The sequence below is a fragment of the Varanus komodoensis genome, unplaced genomic scaffold (assembly GCF_004798865.1).
Source record: "Varanus komodoensis strain SLA01 unplaced genomic scaffold, ASM479886v1 scaffold22, whole genome shotgun sequence".
Lineage (NCBI taxonomy): Eukaryota > Metazoa > Chordata > Lepidosauria > Squamata > Varanidae > Varanus > Varanus komodoensis.
Window position 1 is genome coordinate 13,121,102 of NW_025335606.1, and position 19,534 is coordinate 13,140,635.

The 19,534-nt window shown below is 47.0% G+C and overlaps 1 protein-coding gene across 1 annotated transcript in view; it reads right to left on the minus strand.

Moving 5' to 3' along the window:
- CCBE1 (collagen and calcium binding EGF domains 1) overlaps positions 1-4,024 on the minus strand; it is a 159,861-nt gene extending 155,837 nt beyond the window's left edge. Inside the window, 2 exon segments of the mRNA XM_044431051.1 lie at positions 3,570-3,650; positions 3,846-4,024. Coding sequence (XP_044286986.1) covers positions 3,570-3,650; positions 3,846-4,024 — 260 coding nt within the window.
- Between the last annotated feature and the right edge of the window lie 15,510 nt (positions 4,025-19,534).

A 19,534-nucleotide genomic window follows, 5' to 3' on the forward strand; every position in this document is an offset into this window, starting at 1 on the left:
TGCTCTTAAGACACACGCTCTGTCTCAAAGGAACACATTATCTTCAGCTTTTAGCACCAAAAGAACACTACTCTTGACAGCCATATAATTCGAGCCACAATCATTGTATGCCCCTTGAGCATTCCGACATCCTTTCCAGCGTATAAGAGAAACAGACACCCGAAGCACTGCCCTGTTGATGTGGTACTAGCAGCATCATACTACAAATGCCTAAAGTAGTCCCTAAACCACATGCTTTCTTGGCTACTGCAGCAAATAGAAGTCCCTTTCTAAAGGTGTTATCACACTATTATTTCTCTTAATCTCCTAAATTTCTGACCACATTCCAAGTAAATACGTGTGTGTGTGTGTGTGTGTGTGTATTTCTGCTGACTATGATTCAGTAATATAAATGATACATCCAAACTCTGTCAACAGTTAGTAAGCTTCTTCTCCAGTTGTTTCACCCTGTTCCCAAAACTCACCCACGATAGGTTAAGGAGGACAGAAATTCTTTCCCCCTTTTCTTTGAATGAGTGACTATGGACAACTTTCCAGATAAGGCCTTTATGGAATCTGGCCAGGAATCCAGACAGTGACATCTTCCACTAGTGACCTTCCACCAGTCTTCCCATCTTTTTTCTTACTGCCGAAAATCCATTAAGAAAAAAAGGAGGAATCACAGCACAGTTTCTTCTAGTTAGCAGAACACTTGAAAAGAGCACTGGTGCTAGCCAGGAAGGCATAAGTCATTTGTCTCTAGGAGGGAAAACAACAAAGCACTGCTGTAGGGTTTAAACCCAAACTTCAAGTTACCACTGATCTTTACAGCAAGAAACCAGCACTAACTTTGAATCTGAAATACTTCACAGCTTCAATACAAAGGACACCTATCACTATTCCACACATTATGTGGGTCGATTAAGAGCTGAAGACAATTCTGATTCTCTGGCTATGTTTATAAACACATCGCCACTGTGTTAATAATTCAGATTTCAGGTGTACTTTTGAAACGTTTTAGGTATTCTTGATTAATGTGCGAAGAGTCCATACAGGAAAGCAACTTCAATGGAAATCAGGGTGACTTGCAGTTAGGTCTGAACCATGTTTATCTAAGAAACAAAAATCAGCCATTCCACCAGAACTGCAGAAAATTTGCTTTTTTCCTCTTCTTTCCCTGTTCCTTTTCTCTCTCGTGTTATGCCTTTATAGACTGCATGCCTGTGGGCAGGAACTGTCTTGTTTTTATGAACTTTATGCAAACTGTATGCAGAGAGTGTTGGCTGCTGGGTGGTATAGAAATTAAATACACAAACAAACAAACTGCACCAGGAAATTTTCTGGCTGAAGAGCTGAATAAAACAAATCATGCTGGAACTTGCATCCCAGGGAATATACTTAGGATTCCAGCTCTCCTTCCAAGTAAGCATGTTAAGGTTCACAGTACAAACCATCACTATATTTCAGAGATACCGAATAGCTCTTTTATCAGCAGTGCCACCGAGGCTGTGTAAACACTCAGGAGTGAAATCCTCCCATTGCAGAAGCACCATTTCAGTACTAGAGAGAACACAGAGATTTCTATAGGGAGGCTAGCATGATTTAACAAAAGCAAAAATCCTACTCTTGGATGCGCTCAAGGTCAAACTGCAACAAGAAAGGAAGAAAAAGAACACAAGGGGGGAAGGGATGCATTCAAGGTTACACTGTAAAAAAAGAGTAGTATACATTTTAAGATGATTTGCTGTGCTTCTACCACTATCATTAAATAATAATAATACAATTAAAATAATCATAAGTAAATTATGAAAAAGCTAATCTGAAAACCAGAAACAGGAGAGACTGCCTTCTTCTTGCCATTCATTACTGAAGTTTTTCTGCCATTTGCATGATGCGTGTTGCTTGCACGAACACATTTTATCAGGTCCAACAGCGTGCCACCTATAATCAATGTCATGACTAACACACTTCCCAGCCTAAATTATTGCTTTCAGACGCACAGTTGCAGGATGCGAAAGGGTTTAGCTGCAACCCAGCAAATGTGCACAACAGTCTATTTCAGGAGCTCTTGGCATCTGCTTGTATGCTCAGTCTAATGAGAAATTAGAGTTGTCTTGGGATATTGTCTGGCATTTGAAGCACCGAACAGCGCAGAGCATTAAATAGAGTCCCATGTATATAAATGCCAAGAAATCAAATTCACTCGCCTGTAGGAAGCTGGGGGTCAAATCACAACCCTTGAGACGTACCAGGTTATAACAGACAGCTGTCAACCCACAGGCAAGAATGCTGCGCAAACGGAACCATGTGTGAGGGAACTGAACTTGCTGGCAGCTCAGGGCGAGCATCAGCAAGCATCTGCTGAGGACCCCAGCAGCTCAGCTGGAGCCCATCACCTGTGCAGCCACCTCCCTCTGCTCTTCCTCTTCCCCACTGCATTCTGCTCACTTGTGCTTTCCTGGCAAGGGCAAGGTGCAGGGGAAAGGAACAGCAGCCTCTGCCATTCCTGTCCTCTCTCTGAGCAGAGGAATGGGTCGGCCAGGACCAGCTCCAGCTCCAGCTCGCAGAAGGTCCCTGAGCAAGACATGGTCAAAGGGCCACCTCCCACAGAGCACCTGCCTCCTCGGCATTATTTCTCCAGCGGCTATTTCTCCTCCTCACTGCAGCAACCTCCGGCTTTTCTGAGAGGCAAAGAGCCTGTGAGCCAGAGGACAACTGCTCCTCCTGCTCCTCCGTGCCACCACCACCATTCCCAAGGCTAGAGCAAGAGGCAGAGGAACGTGCAGACTGCAAGGGAAAGCGATCTTGTTCCTGGACACCTGCTGGGGTTTGAGCCCTTGGCAGGAGCCTCACTATGTCCACGGCTGACACCAGCCCTGATGGGCAAGTGAACAGGCGGCGGAAGCAGAATGAGGGGGCCTGTGAGGACATGCTGCTCCCATCACCAAATCTGGCCCCAACCTGCCTCTGCAAAATACACCCATTCCCCTAGCCACCCATTATTTATTTATTTATTTAAAGCATTTTTATGCCGCCCCCATCGCAACGAAGCCTCAGGGCGGCTCACAACAACATATCTACTGCCAAGTTATGGCTTTGCAACGTATCTACTGCCACCAACACATACACACAAATCAAACATAATGTGTGCCAAGGAAACAGCACTCTACACATGCTCGGGGGCACCTTTTCCAACACTATTGCCTCTAGAGTCACCTATGGGGCTCCTGCGCTTGAGTGGCTCATAAATTAAGCTCGCCAGGGGAACCCAACTCGGAGGAGGCAGCTTCCACCAAATGCCAGACCGTTTTATTTTCTCCTGCCCTCAGGAGGCACGCTCACCCAGCACGAGCGGCCAACCTTCTGCACCTGGGCGCCCCACGGAGGTTTTGGAGTACAGCTCCGCGTCCCCACCCCGTTGGCCATGCAGGCCGGGGCTGATGGGAGTTCGAGCCAAGACACCTGGACGGGACCCGGTGGGGCGGGGGTAAGTCCGCCGCCTGACGCGCGCGCGCGCGCGCGAGCGAGCGCCTCGCCGCGGCTCCTGCGCCACAGGCGGGGCAGGTGGGCGGGTGAACGAGGCCACTGACCTGAAGCAGGTGGTGAGCTCCCCGCCGGGCTTCAGGCACGGGTACTTCGTCGTGGCGACTTTGTTCTCGGAACAGAGCTCTCTGCGCGGCGGAGCGGAGGCGGGCGGAAAGGGAGAGAGAAGGACGCCGCGTTAGGAGCCGTCCGGAGGCACGTCGTCCCGACACGCGCCGGCTGGCGGGGCTCGCCCTCCGGGAGGCGCACCGCGGCGTGGCGGGAAAGCCGCGGCAGCGCCCCGGGCCGCCCCGCGCCCGCCGCCCGGCCGCGCGCCCACCCACCTGTCGCTGTCCTCGGGCTCCTCGCGGTAGGTCCAGGCGTGCCCGAGCGCCGCCAGCAGCAGCAGCAGCAGCAGCCACAGGCGCAGGCTCCGCGACGGCGAGCACCGCAGCGCGAGCGGGCGCGGGCGCCTGGCACCTCCCCCGCCGCCGCCGCCGCCGCCGCCTCCCTGCGGCACCATCGGGGGCCTCGGCGCTCCCGCGCGGCGCTCGGGCTGGGACTGCCGGGCGGGCGGGCGGGCGCGCTCGGGGAGCGGGAAGAAGAGCTGCCCCCTGCGGCGGGAGTGGGTGGCGTGACCGGCGCGGCGGGGGGCGGAGGAAGTGGCAGGGACGGCTCTGGCGAGGCGAGGCGAGGCGAGGCGGCCGGCGGGCGGGCCGGCGGGCGACCAGATGTTGCGGAGCGGCGAGCTCGGAGCGTGCCTCGCTCGCTAGCGGAGGGAAGTGGGGCGGGCGAGCGGGGAAACAGACGGAGCCAGCGGGTGTGGGGAGCGGGAAGAGTCCCTGCAAGGGGCAAGCGGGCAGGCGTGGGGCAGGGGAGGGAGCGGCGGGCAGAGGAAGAGGCCACTGGCGGGCGTGGGGCAGCGACGGAGAACCCGCGGCAATAATTCCGGCCCCTGTGCCGGCGGATGAGAAGATCCAGCAAGGATATCCCCGGGGCGATGGAAAGCGAATGGCTCGGGGATTGGGAGGCTTCAGCTGTGGGGCAGCTTTCCCTGCTGCGGGGGGTGGAGGGAACGCAACTGCGGATCCTACGGATGGAGGGTGGAAGGGAAGCGTGCCGGCTGCCGCAGGGAAGCGGGCTAGGAAGCTGCGGGGCAAAGCGGGGAAGGGACACTTAGGGATAAGGCTTCTGCTTGGCCGAGAGATGAGCGAAGGCGGAGGAGGAGGAGGAGGAGAAGCGCGCAGCAGTAAGGAGCGGGCAGTTCTGGCGGAGGGGCAGGTTTCTACCACCTCTGGGTCAGGGCTAGTCTGACATTGCCCGGAATGAGGAGGAGGGGTTTTCAGGGAAGGCCGAACACGAGGAACGAAGATCCTGGAGGTAAGTGGGAGAGCTGAATGGGACAGAAGGCGAATCTTGTCAAGTGGCCAGAAGCCGAAGGGAACGGGGTTTGGGTTTTGTTTTTGCGGGGGGGGGGCGGAGGAATAGGAAGGCTGCGGCTGGAAAGGGGTAGCCAGAGGCAGGGATGCCCAGAGGTTTCGAACGAAGGGGAAGCTGAGCCCGCCTGCCAGGGAGGTCTGAGGAGGGCAGGAGTCGGGGGAGGAGGAACCTCCTAACAGCTTGGAGAAGTTGGGTGTTGCGAATGGGGGAAGGAGGCTCTCGGAGGGAGCGCTGCGAGATAGGAAGAGATGAAAGAGGCTTGGCGGGGGAAAAGAGGGCGCTTCAGCATCTGGCAGGCTCGAGGACCGAGAGAGAGCAGCTGGCTTTCTAGTGGTGGAGTCACCCGTCGTTATGTGGAATTGCTTTTGCCACAGAAGGATTCCCATGTTGGGAGGAACTAGAAATCTCTGCTGTCTGCATGCGAAAGGATTCAGAATAAAAGTATCTCTTTGCATCTAGCTCTCTAATCATGGCCTTTTCTCCAAGAGTTCAGGCCTCCTATCTGGAGAGAGCAAAGCCAAACATTCAGGGAACTGTCCTCTGTTGATTTTATGATGGAGTCCAGATTCAGCCTTTTCTTTTCCATTTCTGCCTCATACCAGGAAGCAGGAGTCTCTGGGAACAAGTGTAATTGCCCATGGCTTATGTCTGCTCACACAGTGGAGAACTAGAATATCCCTGTTGTTCAGATCAGCAGTTTATTTGTTCACAAGATTTATCTATCACTCTACATCCCATAAAATACAAGAGCGGTGGACTCTAAAAAGTGGAGCAAATAGTGTGCTTAGTGACTTTGGGAGCTTGGCAGAGGCAAATACTGAGGGAAAGAAAGAGTAATTGGAGTATTTTCTTCTTTAGAAAGAAAATTAAACTATCATTTGTCTTAGATGTGTTGCTCAGAGGCTCAGGGCATGTTATAGTAAATACTTGTACTCATTTCTTCCTTACAGAAATACAAACCTTTGTGGCTGAATCTCAGAGAAGGATATCAAGCAGCAGAGTGGAAAAAGTTTTGCTTGCAGACTGGTGTCCCAGTCTGAATGGGCAATCCTAGGCCAGATGGATTACTGTTCGTGACTTAGTACAGTGGTTCTCAAACTATTTTTCCCTGCAAACTACTTGAAAATTGCTTTCTCAACAGATAATTTAATGTTTTTTCTTTTGTTCTATAAATTAAAGGGTATATAAAACTTATTTAATATCTGTAGTCTTTCCTGCCTACTGCCTATATTTGTGAGCAAAACTCAGTCAAGTCAATGGCTGAATTTTCTAGGGAAAAAGCAGTAGATTGAACCAATGCCATAGGATGAAAGCCAGGGGCTTTAATCCTGATTCTTGTTCAGTCATCCACCTCTGACCTCTGTTTCAGTCATTAGAAAGATTCTGGACAACCTGAAAGGAGTTTGCAGGGTGCTAGGGTCTACATACCACAGTTTGAGAAACTCTGCTTTTGTGTAAAGCAGTTTCATTTGTTTATATATGGCGAGAGACAAACTAGTCTTTCTTTTCTTTCATTCCTGTAATGTCTTACTTAAAAGAAAAAAGACTGGTAGCAGCTGCAGCAGGATACCTAAAAACTGGAGCAGGTGCAAATTATGCTTTCTGCTCCCTTCTGCCTTCACTCCTCAGTGATCCTGTGTACAGTCGCTGTGTGAATACTGGCCTCTTTGCCCCCCTCCATTGCTTCAGGGGAGTGCTTTGCATTTGCACTTTACAATCTACTGCCAGAAAGTGAGGGAGGTGGATTTGCTATTGATAGAAAGGTCAGCCAACTGTGCAAAACCAGTTTCTGTTGGGAGGAAAACAGAAGGAAATCCTTCTCTGGACCTCATTCTGTGTCAGAAAGTTGTACATGTGTTGCATGAGTGCACCTCTGCAGAATGCTTAGACTGCAGAAATTACTATGTGTTCATATGTGTAAGGTGCAAAGGGGCTCTGGCCGGGATCTCCCACTGTAAGGCTCCAGTACATTTCTGCATGAGGCACTTGTTATTCCTTACTCATCGTTTATGGGTGTTGTAGGTCGGCAATCACTTCTTTGTGAAAAGAGTACTTTAAAGGGGGTATTTTTTAAACACACACACAAGGAAAACGCTATGTTTGTTAATGGGGCAGAAAATACTTTTCTCACTCATGTATTTGCATTATTCCACTATACTGCAATGCCATCTAGAGGTTATGCAGCAGAAAGGCAGGCAAAAGTGCCATTTGTGTAGTGCCCAGCTCTAATTTGTCAGAAATTCAAAAGTAGATAGAGTGATGCCGACAAAAGTGCGTATAGTCAAGGCTATGGTTTTCCCAGTTGCAATGTATGGTTGTAAAAGCTGGACCATAAGGAAGGCTGAGCGCCAAAGAATTGAGGCCTTTGAATTGTGGTGCTGGAGGAGACTCCTGTGAGTCCCTTGGACCGCAAGGAGATCAAACCAGTCAGTCCTGGAGGAGATCAACCCTGACTGCTCTTTAGAAGGCCAGATCCTGAAGATGAGACTCAAATATGTACTTTGGCCACCTAATGAGAAGGAAGGACTCCCTGGAGAAAACCCTGTTGCTGGGAACAATTGAAGGCAAAAGAAGAAGGGGACAGCAGAGGATGAGGTGGCTAGATGGAGTCACTGAAGCAGTTGGTGTGAGCTTCAGTGGACTCTGGGGGATGGTGGAGGATGGAAGCCTTGGAGGAATGTTGTCCATGGGGTCACGATGGGTCAGACGTGACTTCACAACTAACAACAACAAGATACAGTGAATGAACAGCCTCATGTAGAAGATCTCTCACTTTCAGCACTATATCTTCTGGAAGTTGCATGTGTTGAGGACATCATTTAGGTTGGAGCAGAATCCTGTTAGCTGCTCTCCCAGGGACTAATATGTTGTATCTGGAGCTGCTCTGGAAGTTGAGTCACACTGCAGCTGCCAGGAATTCAACTGGTGTAGCCACGTGGAATCATAGTAAATAAATTCTGAAGGAGCAGTGCTGGGTACCTATTTGCTTCTAAGCCCAGTGCAGGTAGCTGGTGCTTCCCTTTCAACCCCAAATGGCTTGAAATGCAGAGACTGGTAGGGGCAGCTCTCCTTGTACCAGCTTGATACAATTGATACTGACTTGGCCCCCTTTTTTCTGCTGGGTCAAAATCCTTTCCTGTATACTCAGGTTTTCTAAGTAGGGCTATGTTGTGTGCTGTTAATTTAGCTGCTCCCAACTTTTATTCTGTTCTCTTATTGTGGATTTAACTTTGATGAATGATTGTACTTTTGCTCCTTTCCCCTCAGGGTACACATGTCTTGGAGTGGGTCCTGGAAGGCAGAGGAGGGACTACCCTAGCTGGGCTGTCTCTGTTCAGACAGCTCCCACAAACATGAAGGGGAAGTGGTGTCACACCTACTCGTCATGACCTCTGATCTGATGTTGCCATGTCCAGTGACCACATGCTTGGCACTGTGGCAACAGGTACCTGTGATCATTCAGATACAAGTGGGATTTCCCCACACAATCAGGAAACCTGTCTGGCCAGGGGTCTCAGTTCCCTAGAGAAGCCACACATGGGCACATCTGTACACACTTAGGTCTCATTCACAGGAATACTGCTTGCAGCATTTCCGGGGTGCACACCCGGTGAGCACGTTGGTGCCATAGGTCAGAACTAGTGGACATAAAACAGTATCCCTCAAACAATGTGAATAGGAAAAGAAGAGCCATTCAAACAGCCTAGATAAAGAGTTTCCAGAGAAACTCCATTATAAACCTCCCATAATTTATTGTGATCAATATTGGAGGCTCTTCTCAATGTGCAAAGAACCTCTGAGAGAGGTTCAGAACATGGCAATGAGGGGGAGGTTCCTTTGGCTTTGGTGCTATTGCTGATTTTTGACATCTGGTCAAGACCTCCAAGCATTTGAAGCTATTCAATGAGGTTTTTATTCTATACTCCTGTTTTTATTTTTATGTCATAAATCTTGCTGCAAGTCACCTTGGTTCTTGTTTGATTGTTTTAAGATAAAGGTAAAACATTCAAATCTTCAAAACAAATATAAAACAAAATGCTCTCATTCACTCCACCCCCCCCCCAGACCTGGTTTTCCTGTCCCTACCAATCTCGCCAACATAAAACTGCATTCCAGCCCTACTAGGCATGCTAGAGAGTCCTCATACTTTAACGAACCTCAGGGTCCCCCAGAGCCTGGTAATTCTTCCCTTTTGTGGAAGATGGGCCATTTGGGATATGGATTTTCTGTTGATGGATACCATGGGCCCTCCATGGCACCTGCAGGTCCCCACAATCCTTGTTTAAAAATCCCATTTGTAAAAAAAAAATAGGTATATGGATTTGTGTATTTACATAGCAATGAATACTTACAAAATGCATAGAGATTTCTACGAATTAAAATGAACTTCAACAAAAGTGGATCAGATATCCAAATAAATCCCCATTTTAAGGTGGAGTCTCCAGGCCACTCGTTCAAATATTGAACATACTGTAATATCTTCAATCCATTGATTTATAGGAGGCAGGGGATTGTCCTTCCAGGATTGAAATACTGCTCTTCTAGTTGTCAAAAGGGCATGGAGGGTCCATTTGCAATGACCATTTGTTAATTTTCATGAAGCAGGCCAATAATTTAAAAGCATATGCACAAAAATGAATAGTAAAGAATGTTCAATCTGATATTTAAGTGTGAAATAACCTCCTCCCCAAAAGAAGCAACTAGTGGACATTGCAGAAACATGCGTTTAAAAGAAGTAGTTGCTAAATGGGAGCATGTGCAATTTGCTGATTTAGCTGATTTATAAAAATGTGTGATGTGCAATAGACATAAAACAAACGTTTTTACTGAATAAGATAGCCTAAAATCCAGAGAAGTGGCAGGTAGATGCCAAAGCAGCAATTCACTCATTAGACATCTTGTGATGGTACACACAGCAGTTTCTCACTTTCCCAAATTTTTATTTTTTGCAGTTGGTAATCATATTATTACCTAGCACATAAAAGATGTGAAATAGATCTTGTCTTATCTCCCTCTAACAACCAAAGCCATTAAGAGAACAGAGTTACAGCCTAAAAAGCATTACAGTGTGCCAATCGTTGAGGAAATATGAGAAGCTCTGTTGTCCTAGGCTGGAATAATCTAGTGCAGGTTTTTCTAAAATGAATCTAGAGTGTTTTCTGGTGTAAGGATGCTGAGGCCATCTTGATTTGGACTTGAATTATTAGCTATAAAATAGATAAAAACTGCATATTATTACATTTATATTCCACCTCCCTTCTGCAAAGAACTCAAGGGGAACTTACAAGGTTCTCCCCATTTTATCTTCACAATAACAACCTTGAGAGAGTTGTTAGAGTCTGGGAGTCCATGACTGGCCCTAAATCACAAGTGAGTTCCATGACTGAGCAAGAATTTGAATCCAGAGCTCCTGGGTCCCATGTCCAATGCTCTATCCACCATGACACATGGGCTCTTGGTGTGACATATGGAAGTATTTTTAAATGTGAGCCAAAGAATTCAACAGGACAATGTTGCAGTTCTCTCTGGAACCGTTTAGACAGAAACTGAATGCAGTACAGCTGTGTCGTGTATTTTCTTTCCTAATGGTTTGGAAGTGTGTCACATGCCATCATGGGTCCACCTTTCAGACAGAACAGTCTCCATGATTATATGCACCACTGCACTGTCTGTTTTACTAAGATGTATGACTGGCCCAGGCAGGACAGATCTGGACTCACCTGAGATAATTTAGTGGACCGGTCAGCCTTGCTTACTAATAGTGAACTCTTTCTCCTGATGGTGGGTTATGAAACCGAAACAGCACCGCTGCTACAGAAGCTTGGGTGAACCCCAATATACACAGAAGCACCCCTACCAAAAAAGTGTTAAGGTGCGATCCTATGCCTGTTTAGATTGAAAGCTTCCTAGGATCTTTTCGATGTCAAAACATGCAGAAGGTTACAACTTTAAGGAAAAAAGAAGAGAGAAATCCCAGAGCAGCCCAAGCAGGACCAAATATATTGACTAAGCTGGGGTGGGCAGGTAGCGAAAGGGAAAGCAGTATCCCAAAAGATGACATGACTGGCTGACAGGCTGGACCCCTGAGAAAAGCACTCCATACGGCAACCTTTTGTTGCAGCACAGACTTATCTACAGCTTTTCACCAGTATTGCTAAATTGAGGTCATATACCACAACAAGCAACAAGCACATTATCTTCTTCAGACCAGGTTGGAAGAGCTTTCAGAAAGGGACCTGTTGATTACCACTGGGAAGAGCGACACTGGACTAAATGAGCTTTTGCTCTGATCTAGCCATCTGTTCCTGCAAGTACAAGATGTAGTATGGCAATAACTTGGTCTCCTGAGGTGCTTTCAGTTACAGGGCTGGATCCTGGATTTGCCTTCCCCAATAAGGAGGGCTCTTCGCCCAGTTTGGAGGGAATTCCCTCTCCCCTCCCCACTGCAACTCACCCCATTCAGCAGGATCTCCCAACTCCCTCCGGGGCATTTTTAGGAGGATGGAGGGGCTGGGAAGTCTACTTGCACCAGCTCAGTTGATTCACCTTAAATCTGGATCAAACCTGAAGTTGATATTATGCAATTACTCTATCTCATTTACAGACTATAATGTGGGGGGTATTCTCCACATGATGCTATTATCCTTGTAATCTTCCTAAGATTGCCCACTGCTGCTTCAGTTTATTTTCTTACAGTGAAAAATCTGTTCTGGAATAAAGCATGAAACATCTGCAGTATGCATTCAGATTATGCATAATAGGAGCCCTTCTTTGGGAAGCTTCTGGATCCAAAACAGGTGAATATGCAAGAGAGAGAGAGAGAGAGCAGTCCATAGGCTACCTGAAAGTCACTGAAGAAGAAAAATAATAATTACTAACTACTTGGTGACAGGAAGTTTGTCCTTGATGGTCTCTTCAAAGAAAGGTGTGAGATTAATTTGTACCTTGAACCCCAACACCTAGAAGCAGCAAGCCTGCATGTGAAGGACTGCGTAGCCTGGCTGGATGCCCCTCCACAAACACCTGTACCTCCACCTAGAAAATGGATCAGCAGAGAGACCGTTCTAGTAGCCAGAAGCCTGCTCCCATCTGGGAGCTTTCCAGATACCCTGGACTGCAACTTGCATTATTTCTAGCCTGCATTGGCCATGCTGACTGGGAAGGATGGTAGCCAAACATATCACTGGGTGCAGGGGAAGGCAGTGTTGGCCTACAGACTTCTTCCTGACATGGCAGAACTTTCCTCCAGGTGAGTCCTCACATACAATCTGATACAGGTCTGTCCAGAGTTTTGCCGCCACAGTGAGAACTATACCTAAGTCAGTTCGGGCTGAATAGCAAATGTTGATCAAGGCAACCTTTAATCCAATACTGCCTTCCATGTTGATGCAGAGCTTTCAAGGGAAGGGGAAAGGAGCTTTGCTGTACCTGAAGGCATGTCTGAATGCCATTTTTAAGTGGAAAGACTGCAAGCAAATGGGAAGAGCCCCAAAATAACACTGTATTTTAGATGGAAGCGCTTACTACCAAGAATCAGTCCTTAGCAGAAACATTCCAGTATTGGCATGGTCAGGGTTAGGGTACAGAAAGTCAGGAAATCACCACAAAATTCAAAGGAAGGGTATGGACTCCCTTGGCAAAGCTCCATGTCTCCCAGCCACTTGGCTTCCTTGCATAGAAGCCCATTTTGCTCCCTCCGTCAGCCAGGGGACAAGGTAGTACTGGGATGCGTGAGTCTGGAGTCTGTACATAGATTATAGTGATTTATTTCTCCGTGGCCTGGAGAAGCACCTGACTGAAAGGCACATGATAAATCTTCCAGCTATACATACCACGTCCTTCCTTCTGTATTTGGTTTTGTATGCACACATCAGACAAGGAAAATGGGAAGCCCTTATGCAACAGCAGTATTCTTAGCCAGCAGTCTTCTTTAAAAGACCCCTGTGGTGTAACGGTTCAGGGGGCAGGTCTGGGACTCGGGCGATCTGGGTTCTTGTCCCTGCTCAGCCATGGTGTCAACGAGTGACTTACGGCCATCCACAATCACCCCAACCTATCTCACAGGGTTGTTGTTGTGGGGAGAAGACTGAGAGCAGGAGGAGGAAAATGGGGTAAGTCATTCTGAGTCCTTTAAAAAAGAAAACGGCAGGATACAAATCTAATAAAATGAGGGCATGAAAGCTGAGGATATGGCTTCACACAGTGGGACTCTCGCCTGCTCTTCCTTGGTCCTCCTCTCCAGAAGGAAGCAGTACCATGACCCTGTGTAGACTTGAGGCCAATGTATACAATGCTGCAAATGTCATCAGTTTTTGTCCATTTCTTCTGCTCCAACCCCTGGTGTGCAGCTGTCCAAGACACAGGAAGGACTGAGCTTTCTGTATCCCACTGCAAACATCTTAAGTGCAGGTTTGTTTGTACTGCTACACAGAAGGTTTAATCTGGCATCTTGCAATGAGTGGGCAGGCCTTTATAATGGAACTGCTATGCTCAACAGTGACAAGTGTGCAGCAATTTTGACATTCACTACATGATATTATAGGGATCTTAAAACCCTAACCAAACAGGTTTTCAAAGACATAATTGATCTTAGATAAATTTCCTGCCTAAACTTACCAAGCTTCTTATTTCCTTTTCACAGGATGCCCAAGGCAGGAAAAAAAGGCATTGAAATCTTCAGCTAGGTAGTAAAAGAACGACAAATCATGTTATTTCTAAATATTTATACACCATTTTTCTGCGCAATCCATGTTCACAAAGAAGTTCAGGTTTGCTACCTTGTGTGCTGGTTTTTGGTAGAAAGGCAGAACATCAATCTAAACAAGCAAAATGAATGTCTTAGTGTTCTCCACTGTAATGGTGAGGGACTTCTGGATGTTTTTTCTGCTAATAAAAATATTTTCCTACTAGTTTTTGCATGCCTGTTTATTTATGTTAGGCCTGCTGTGTTCAGTCACCTAATCAGTTGAAACAACTTTAACTCAACTAAAATATTCGTCTAATTATCAGACAGCTGATAGGTCTAGATGCAGAAATAATTATTATAATTTAATTAGAAATGCAATACATCTCACTATACTGGAGAAGACTGCAACCAGGTGGCTGGTGTGCCGTGCTCCCTGGTTTGCTGTCCAAATGATCACTTTGATGTTCACCCTCAAAGCCCACTCTGCTCTCCCTTCTAAGGGTGCCTTATCTTCAAACCAGACAAGATTGGACAGTCAATCAAATAGAGGGTTATCTTCAAATAAGAGAAATGTCCTCTGAGAGCCTTTGAAACAGAGAAATGTCCTCTGCAAAATAGGACACATGGCCACCTTATATTTAGGCTTTTGCAGAACACCTCAGTACATATATCTTGACTGTTAGAAGAGAGATGGATGGGATGCCATTTAAATGTTCTGATTTGGGCAAGCACCAAAATATCTTGGCCTAAATCTAGATAAGATTTAGTTGGTCTTTTGTGGCTGCATTCCTGTTGACAGTTATGTAAATCACATATTCCTACTGAAGTCAACAACAGCCTAATGAAATCTGAAGTTTTGGTCTAAAAACTCGTTAAAGCAAATCATTCTCTTCTTTTGTAGACTTATTTGGCAAGATTACTGGTCTGAGCTCTCTAAAGTGAATTGTTGAGATTAAAGGCACTTAAGATGAGTGGTTTGGATGCTTGGGGCACTTGGAAAATCAGTGAGATCAACTTTAAAAAAAAAAAGGTTGAATATGTTCTGTTCCAAGAAGCCTTGGAGACTTCAAAGTTTCTTGAACTCAAGTCAGGAAATATGTGATAGGAGAGATTTTTCTCTACTTAAAATGTGAACCACATCTTGAAAAACTAAATTGACCCCTTTGCTCTCTGGTAAGATAGAGAATTATTTTCTGCCAAATAAGCTTCAAGCTTCCACCTTCTTAAAGCTTGCATTAAAAGCACCATAAGCTCACAAAGTTTTGATAGAATTATCAGTGTCTCCAAGATATCTGCAACATCAGAAGAGAAACTGGTGACTGCTTTGCAAATATAAGCACTGGGATGTGGGTTCTTGTCTCATGAATCATGCTCAGCTTTTGCTGAGAGCCACCACCAAAGCTTAGGCCAGGTCACAGTTCCAGAAGGTATCAGCTTGCTTATCAACTGTAAGGGCCAGTGCCCTGTCCAGACATAGTTCAACCTGCCGGATCTCAGCTGAGTTGAATATGGCTACAGTCTGCCAAAAGCTGAATCCATTGAAATCCTGTTCATTGAAATTAAAGAATCAAGCACATGCCTTTAAACAAAAACATGCCTTTCTCTTTTAAATCAGGATGACTTAAATTTTTGCTGCATGGTGTCTTGCAATCTGAATGGCGAGGGGACTGTCTCTGAGTGCACACAGAGTGCCGGACTTTCAGCAGTGAGCATGCACACCCAACTCCTCACACACAACTTGTTACCGCTCAGTTTCTAGGGCTGAAATCCTGGCCACGTGTCCTTGGAAGGAAGATTAAACACAGCAGAACTGTAACTTCTGCAAGCACATGCATAGGATTATATGCCACGTGTGGGTGGGTATGTACATAACCTGCCAGGCAGGCCTGAACTTTATGATCTCCTTTTAAACAAAATAAATAATTTCAGCTCTCTTAAGCGCCCCTTACATGGACATGTTGACAAGCCACTCTTGCAAAAACAGTTCCTCCTTTCCTGCTTCTTTCTTCCTTTGTTAAGGCTCCTTTTTAGAGTGTGCAGGCTGTCAAAAGTGCTGGGCAGTGTATTCTCAATGGGCCTCCTCCCTTTCCCATCAGTATCTCAGCTTCCAGTGGAATCTGCAGTTCCCCTTCCCAGCACCACCCCCCTCTAAGCTCAAGCGAGAGACAGGTGAACAAGCAGGTTACAGAAGAGAGGAGAAGCAAGCACAGAAGGTTCTTGTCAGTGGACCCTACTGGGATGTATGCCCGATTACGCCGAGCCCTAATGCAAGCCCTGACCTAGTAATGCCTACAGCCATCGGGCCTTTAACTTTTCCTTGCAGTTTTACAGAAAAGCACACTACCTGTTTTCCCCACAGTGATGCAATTATACACCTTCAGTACAATTATACAGCTAGACAGCAACATACCTTAAGTCCTTTGCCAGTTAATATCAGCTGCAACCTCTTCCCCCAACCCTGGAAAGGCATGTTCAACAGGTAGACTAAAGATATTCAACAGGTGCAGCCATTCCCAATACAGAGATGCCGTTGAATTCAGCACTTGGATTTCTGCCAGTGAAATCTGCAAGATCCTGGCCAACAAAGAACAAGCTGGCAGGCCTCATTTGTCTCTTTTATGATGCCTCCTTGCATCTTAATTGGCAACAATCACAAAAGTCTGGAGGGAAATTTAATACCTAAAGTGACTTTTTCTTCCCCCACCCCATTGCTTTCCCAGCTTGGTACAGCTTGGACTCCAGTGATTTCTTCTTGTACACTTCTGAGGAGTATGCAAGGCTATTGGATACTAACTGAGTACCTATTTTGTAGTTTTTTTTAAAAAAAACCCTCTGCAGACAGGAACCACCATGCCCGTTTACTACTGTTGCGAAACACTATTCCTTCCCTGACGATGCTACAAAACCGTCCCCTTTGCCCAGGATTTATGGCAAACCAGAGGACATACAGTAAATCTCTTCATCCAACCATTGCTGTTGGAAGGTCTGCAAATAAAGGGGAATCCCAATTGTCTCGACATTGATTTAACTGAGCTTTTCATGAGCCATGTTCATGGGGCCGGGGCCAGTGCCAAACTCTGCAGACAGTGCCCCTGTTCTTACACAGAGAAACACTGCCTGGATGCCCACCGCTTGTGACACACAGCAGTATTAGCAAGCTTATAAATCCCTCCTGAGGCTGCCTGGCAGGGGAGGGAGGGATGGCTCCGTCCCTCCTCTACTAATGCACTCACCCACCTGCATGAGTACCTAGTCACCTGAGGCCAGCAGCAGTGATGGGTGAATTGGCCAAGTTTGATTGCATGCAGGTTCTCTCTCTCTCTCTTTTTTTTTCCATTTTTCAGTTGGTTCCATCTCACTCCCACATCAGCTTTTGATTCCTGCTCCACCTGCACAAAAATGTGTACAGGGTTTTGTGTGTGTGCGTGTGCGCATGTGTGTGTGCATGCGCTCGTGTACCTGCATGCACACATACCTTTCCTGGAAACTGCATTTAAAAAAATAACGTGCATTTTTGTGGAGTCTTTTTCTAAATGTGTGCATAGAAAAAAACATTCTCCATGATGAAAGTGTTTTCGTGTGCATGTGTTTCAAATTTATGACATTTTTGTGGGCATTTTTTTGAAATGTGAACATTTCTTGTACACATTACTTCACTTTGTTATGAATGCGCAGGGAGGCTTTTCTGAGAACTGCATTGCAAACTTCCAAAATGTACAAATTTCAGTGGTAAACTGTGTTCCAGCTGTTTTTGAATTCTGGAAGTGAGGTTCTGGTAAATTGAAATTAAAATGCAAAAACAAATCTAAGTACATCAGAAGTTGCCTTGGTCCATCCAGACCAGTATTGCTGACACAGAGTGGCAGCAGCACTCTAGGACATCAGGTAGACGTCTTTCCTTGGCCTATTTGCAGATACCAAGGATTGCACCTGGATCTGTGCACGCCCAAAGTAGGTAGTGTAGCCCTGAGGCATGGCTCCTCCCATCCCAAGCTACCATGCTTTTCTTTGAGCTTTAAGGGCACTATCCATGGTGCTGAACAGGTGGCCACCAACAGGTTCGCCACCATGGAGTACCACGGAGAGCTCCTACAAAGCTCAAAAGAAATGCTTCAATGGGTGAAGTGCCACCCTGACATAAGGAAGCCGCAACATTCCCTGCAGGGAAACTGTTAATGACAAGGCTGCCGTAACGCCACGGCCTGTGGCTCTTCTCTGCTGATAGCTCTCCCAGGCCTTGCATCGCCTTCTACAATAGGGGTGTCAGTAGCATCGGTTTCTTGGGGGAAATCCTGTGGCTCCCAGGGAGCTTCTGAAGGGCCCCGAAATTGTTCAGATCCCCAGATATGAGTTCAGTGACAGCTTCTCAGCCTTGGAGCTGGGAACTGGTGCTTGGCTTCCCTCCCACTTTGCCTCGCTGAGGTCAGGAGAGCAACCTTGCAGAGGGGGAGGAGAGGGTGTTCCAGTGGGTAGGCAGGGGAGAAGGCAGCGGAGGCCAGGATGCAAGCCATCCGGAGGACTCTCTCCCCTTCCAAAGCACCTTTGCTGGAAGGCCGGAAAAAAGTGTCCAGCAACAGTGCACCTGCAGCTCCTCCCACCCTCTATAGGATGCTTGCAGACCTCCAGGTTCAAGGGTGTATGATTGCTGCAATAGGATGGCAACCTTAAGAGGCAGGTGTATCATCACACAAGCTGAACACAGAAATTGGGACCGTGGGGCACACATGTTGCCCACCTCTGCTCAATGCGTCCAAAATCTTCCTGCAGACATTTCCACTGACCAGGCAGCACCTGAAGCTCTTCCAGTGGAGACAAGGCAGCTGGAGCAAGGGATGGCCCTCAGCGCCCCCCAGCCACTTCAACTTCATTGCCTGAAGGACCCCACAGGCAATATAGGATTGTGGCAACTCAGGCGCATTCCACAGCATTTATAGCTTGGACAAGCACTTGCTGCAGGGGTGGGGAATCTTGGGCCCACGGGCCAACCTGGCCCTCCAGAGTTCCTCAATAGCCACACCAGCAGCCTCACACCCTTTCCTCTGCCTGCCAGTCATGCCTCTGAAGCTTCTGCAGGCTTTTCTGGCCCAACTAAAAGGTAGAAACGTTGCTTTTAAAAGTTCAGTCCTGGCAGGAAGCTAAGATAGGGTGGTTTAGGTGGTTGGAGGGTTAGGCCCCACCCTAACCCCCAGGCAAGGGTTTTGCCTTTGGTCCTGCCGCCACCAGAATGTGGCCTGTGAGAAGTTCTCTGAAAGTGAATCGAAAGAGGCTCCCCATCCCTGACTTAAAGGGAGCAGGTCAGCAGATGGCATGAAAACTTAGGAATATGTACATTTAAACCAGTAGAACGTTATACAATCCAACCGCTGCGATTTCCCAGGAACTGATATAGCACTGAGAAGGGATTGTAGGTGCCTTGGTTATTTTATTTATTTATTTATTTATTTTATTTTATTTTTCGATTTATATCCTGCCTTTTTCCTACAAAGGGCTCAAGGCAGCTTACATCTCCTCCATCTTATCCCCACAACAACAACCCTGTGAGGTAGGTTGGGCTGAGAGTCTGTGACTGGCCCAAAGTCACCCAGTTGGCTCCATGGCTGAGCGGGGACTAGAACCCGGATCGCCTGAGTCTCAGTCCCGCGCTCTTAACCACTACACCACACACTCTGGGCTTATGAGTCCCTCTCTGTGGCACTATTCATCTTTGCAGCAGAGTTCCCATACCTTAGCTGAGGTTATGCACTTGTCTCTACTTGTCTTAATTGTGATTATGACTAACCAGGAATTCCCATAAACACAGATCTAGAACTCTAGTCTGAACTGCCCAATGGGTAAACGTATTTGTCTATTAAAGCAATAAAAGGAAAAAAGTACATGGAGTATCTTCTCACAAGTTGGAGAGAAGCA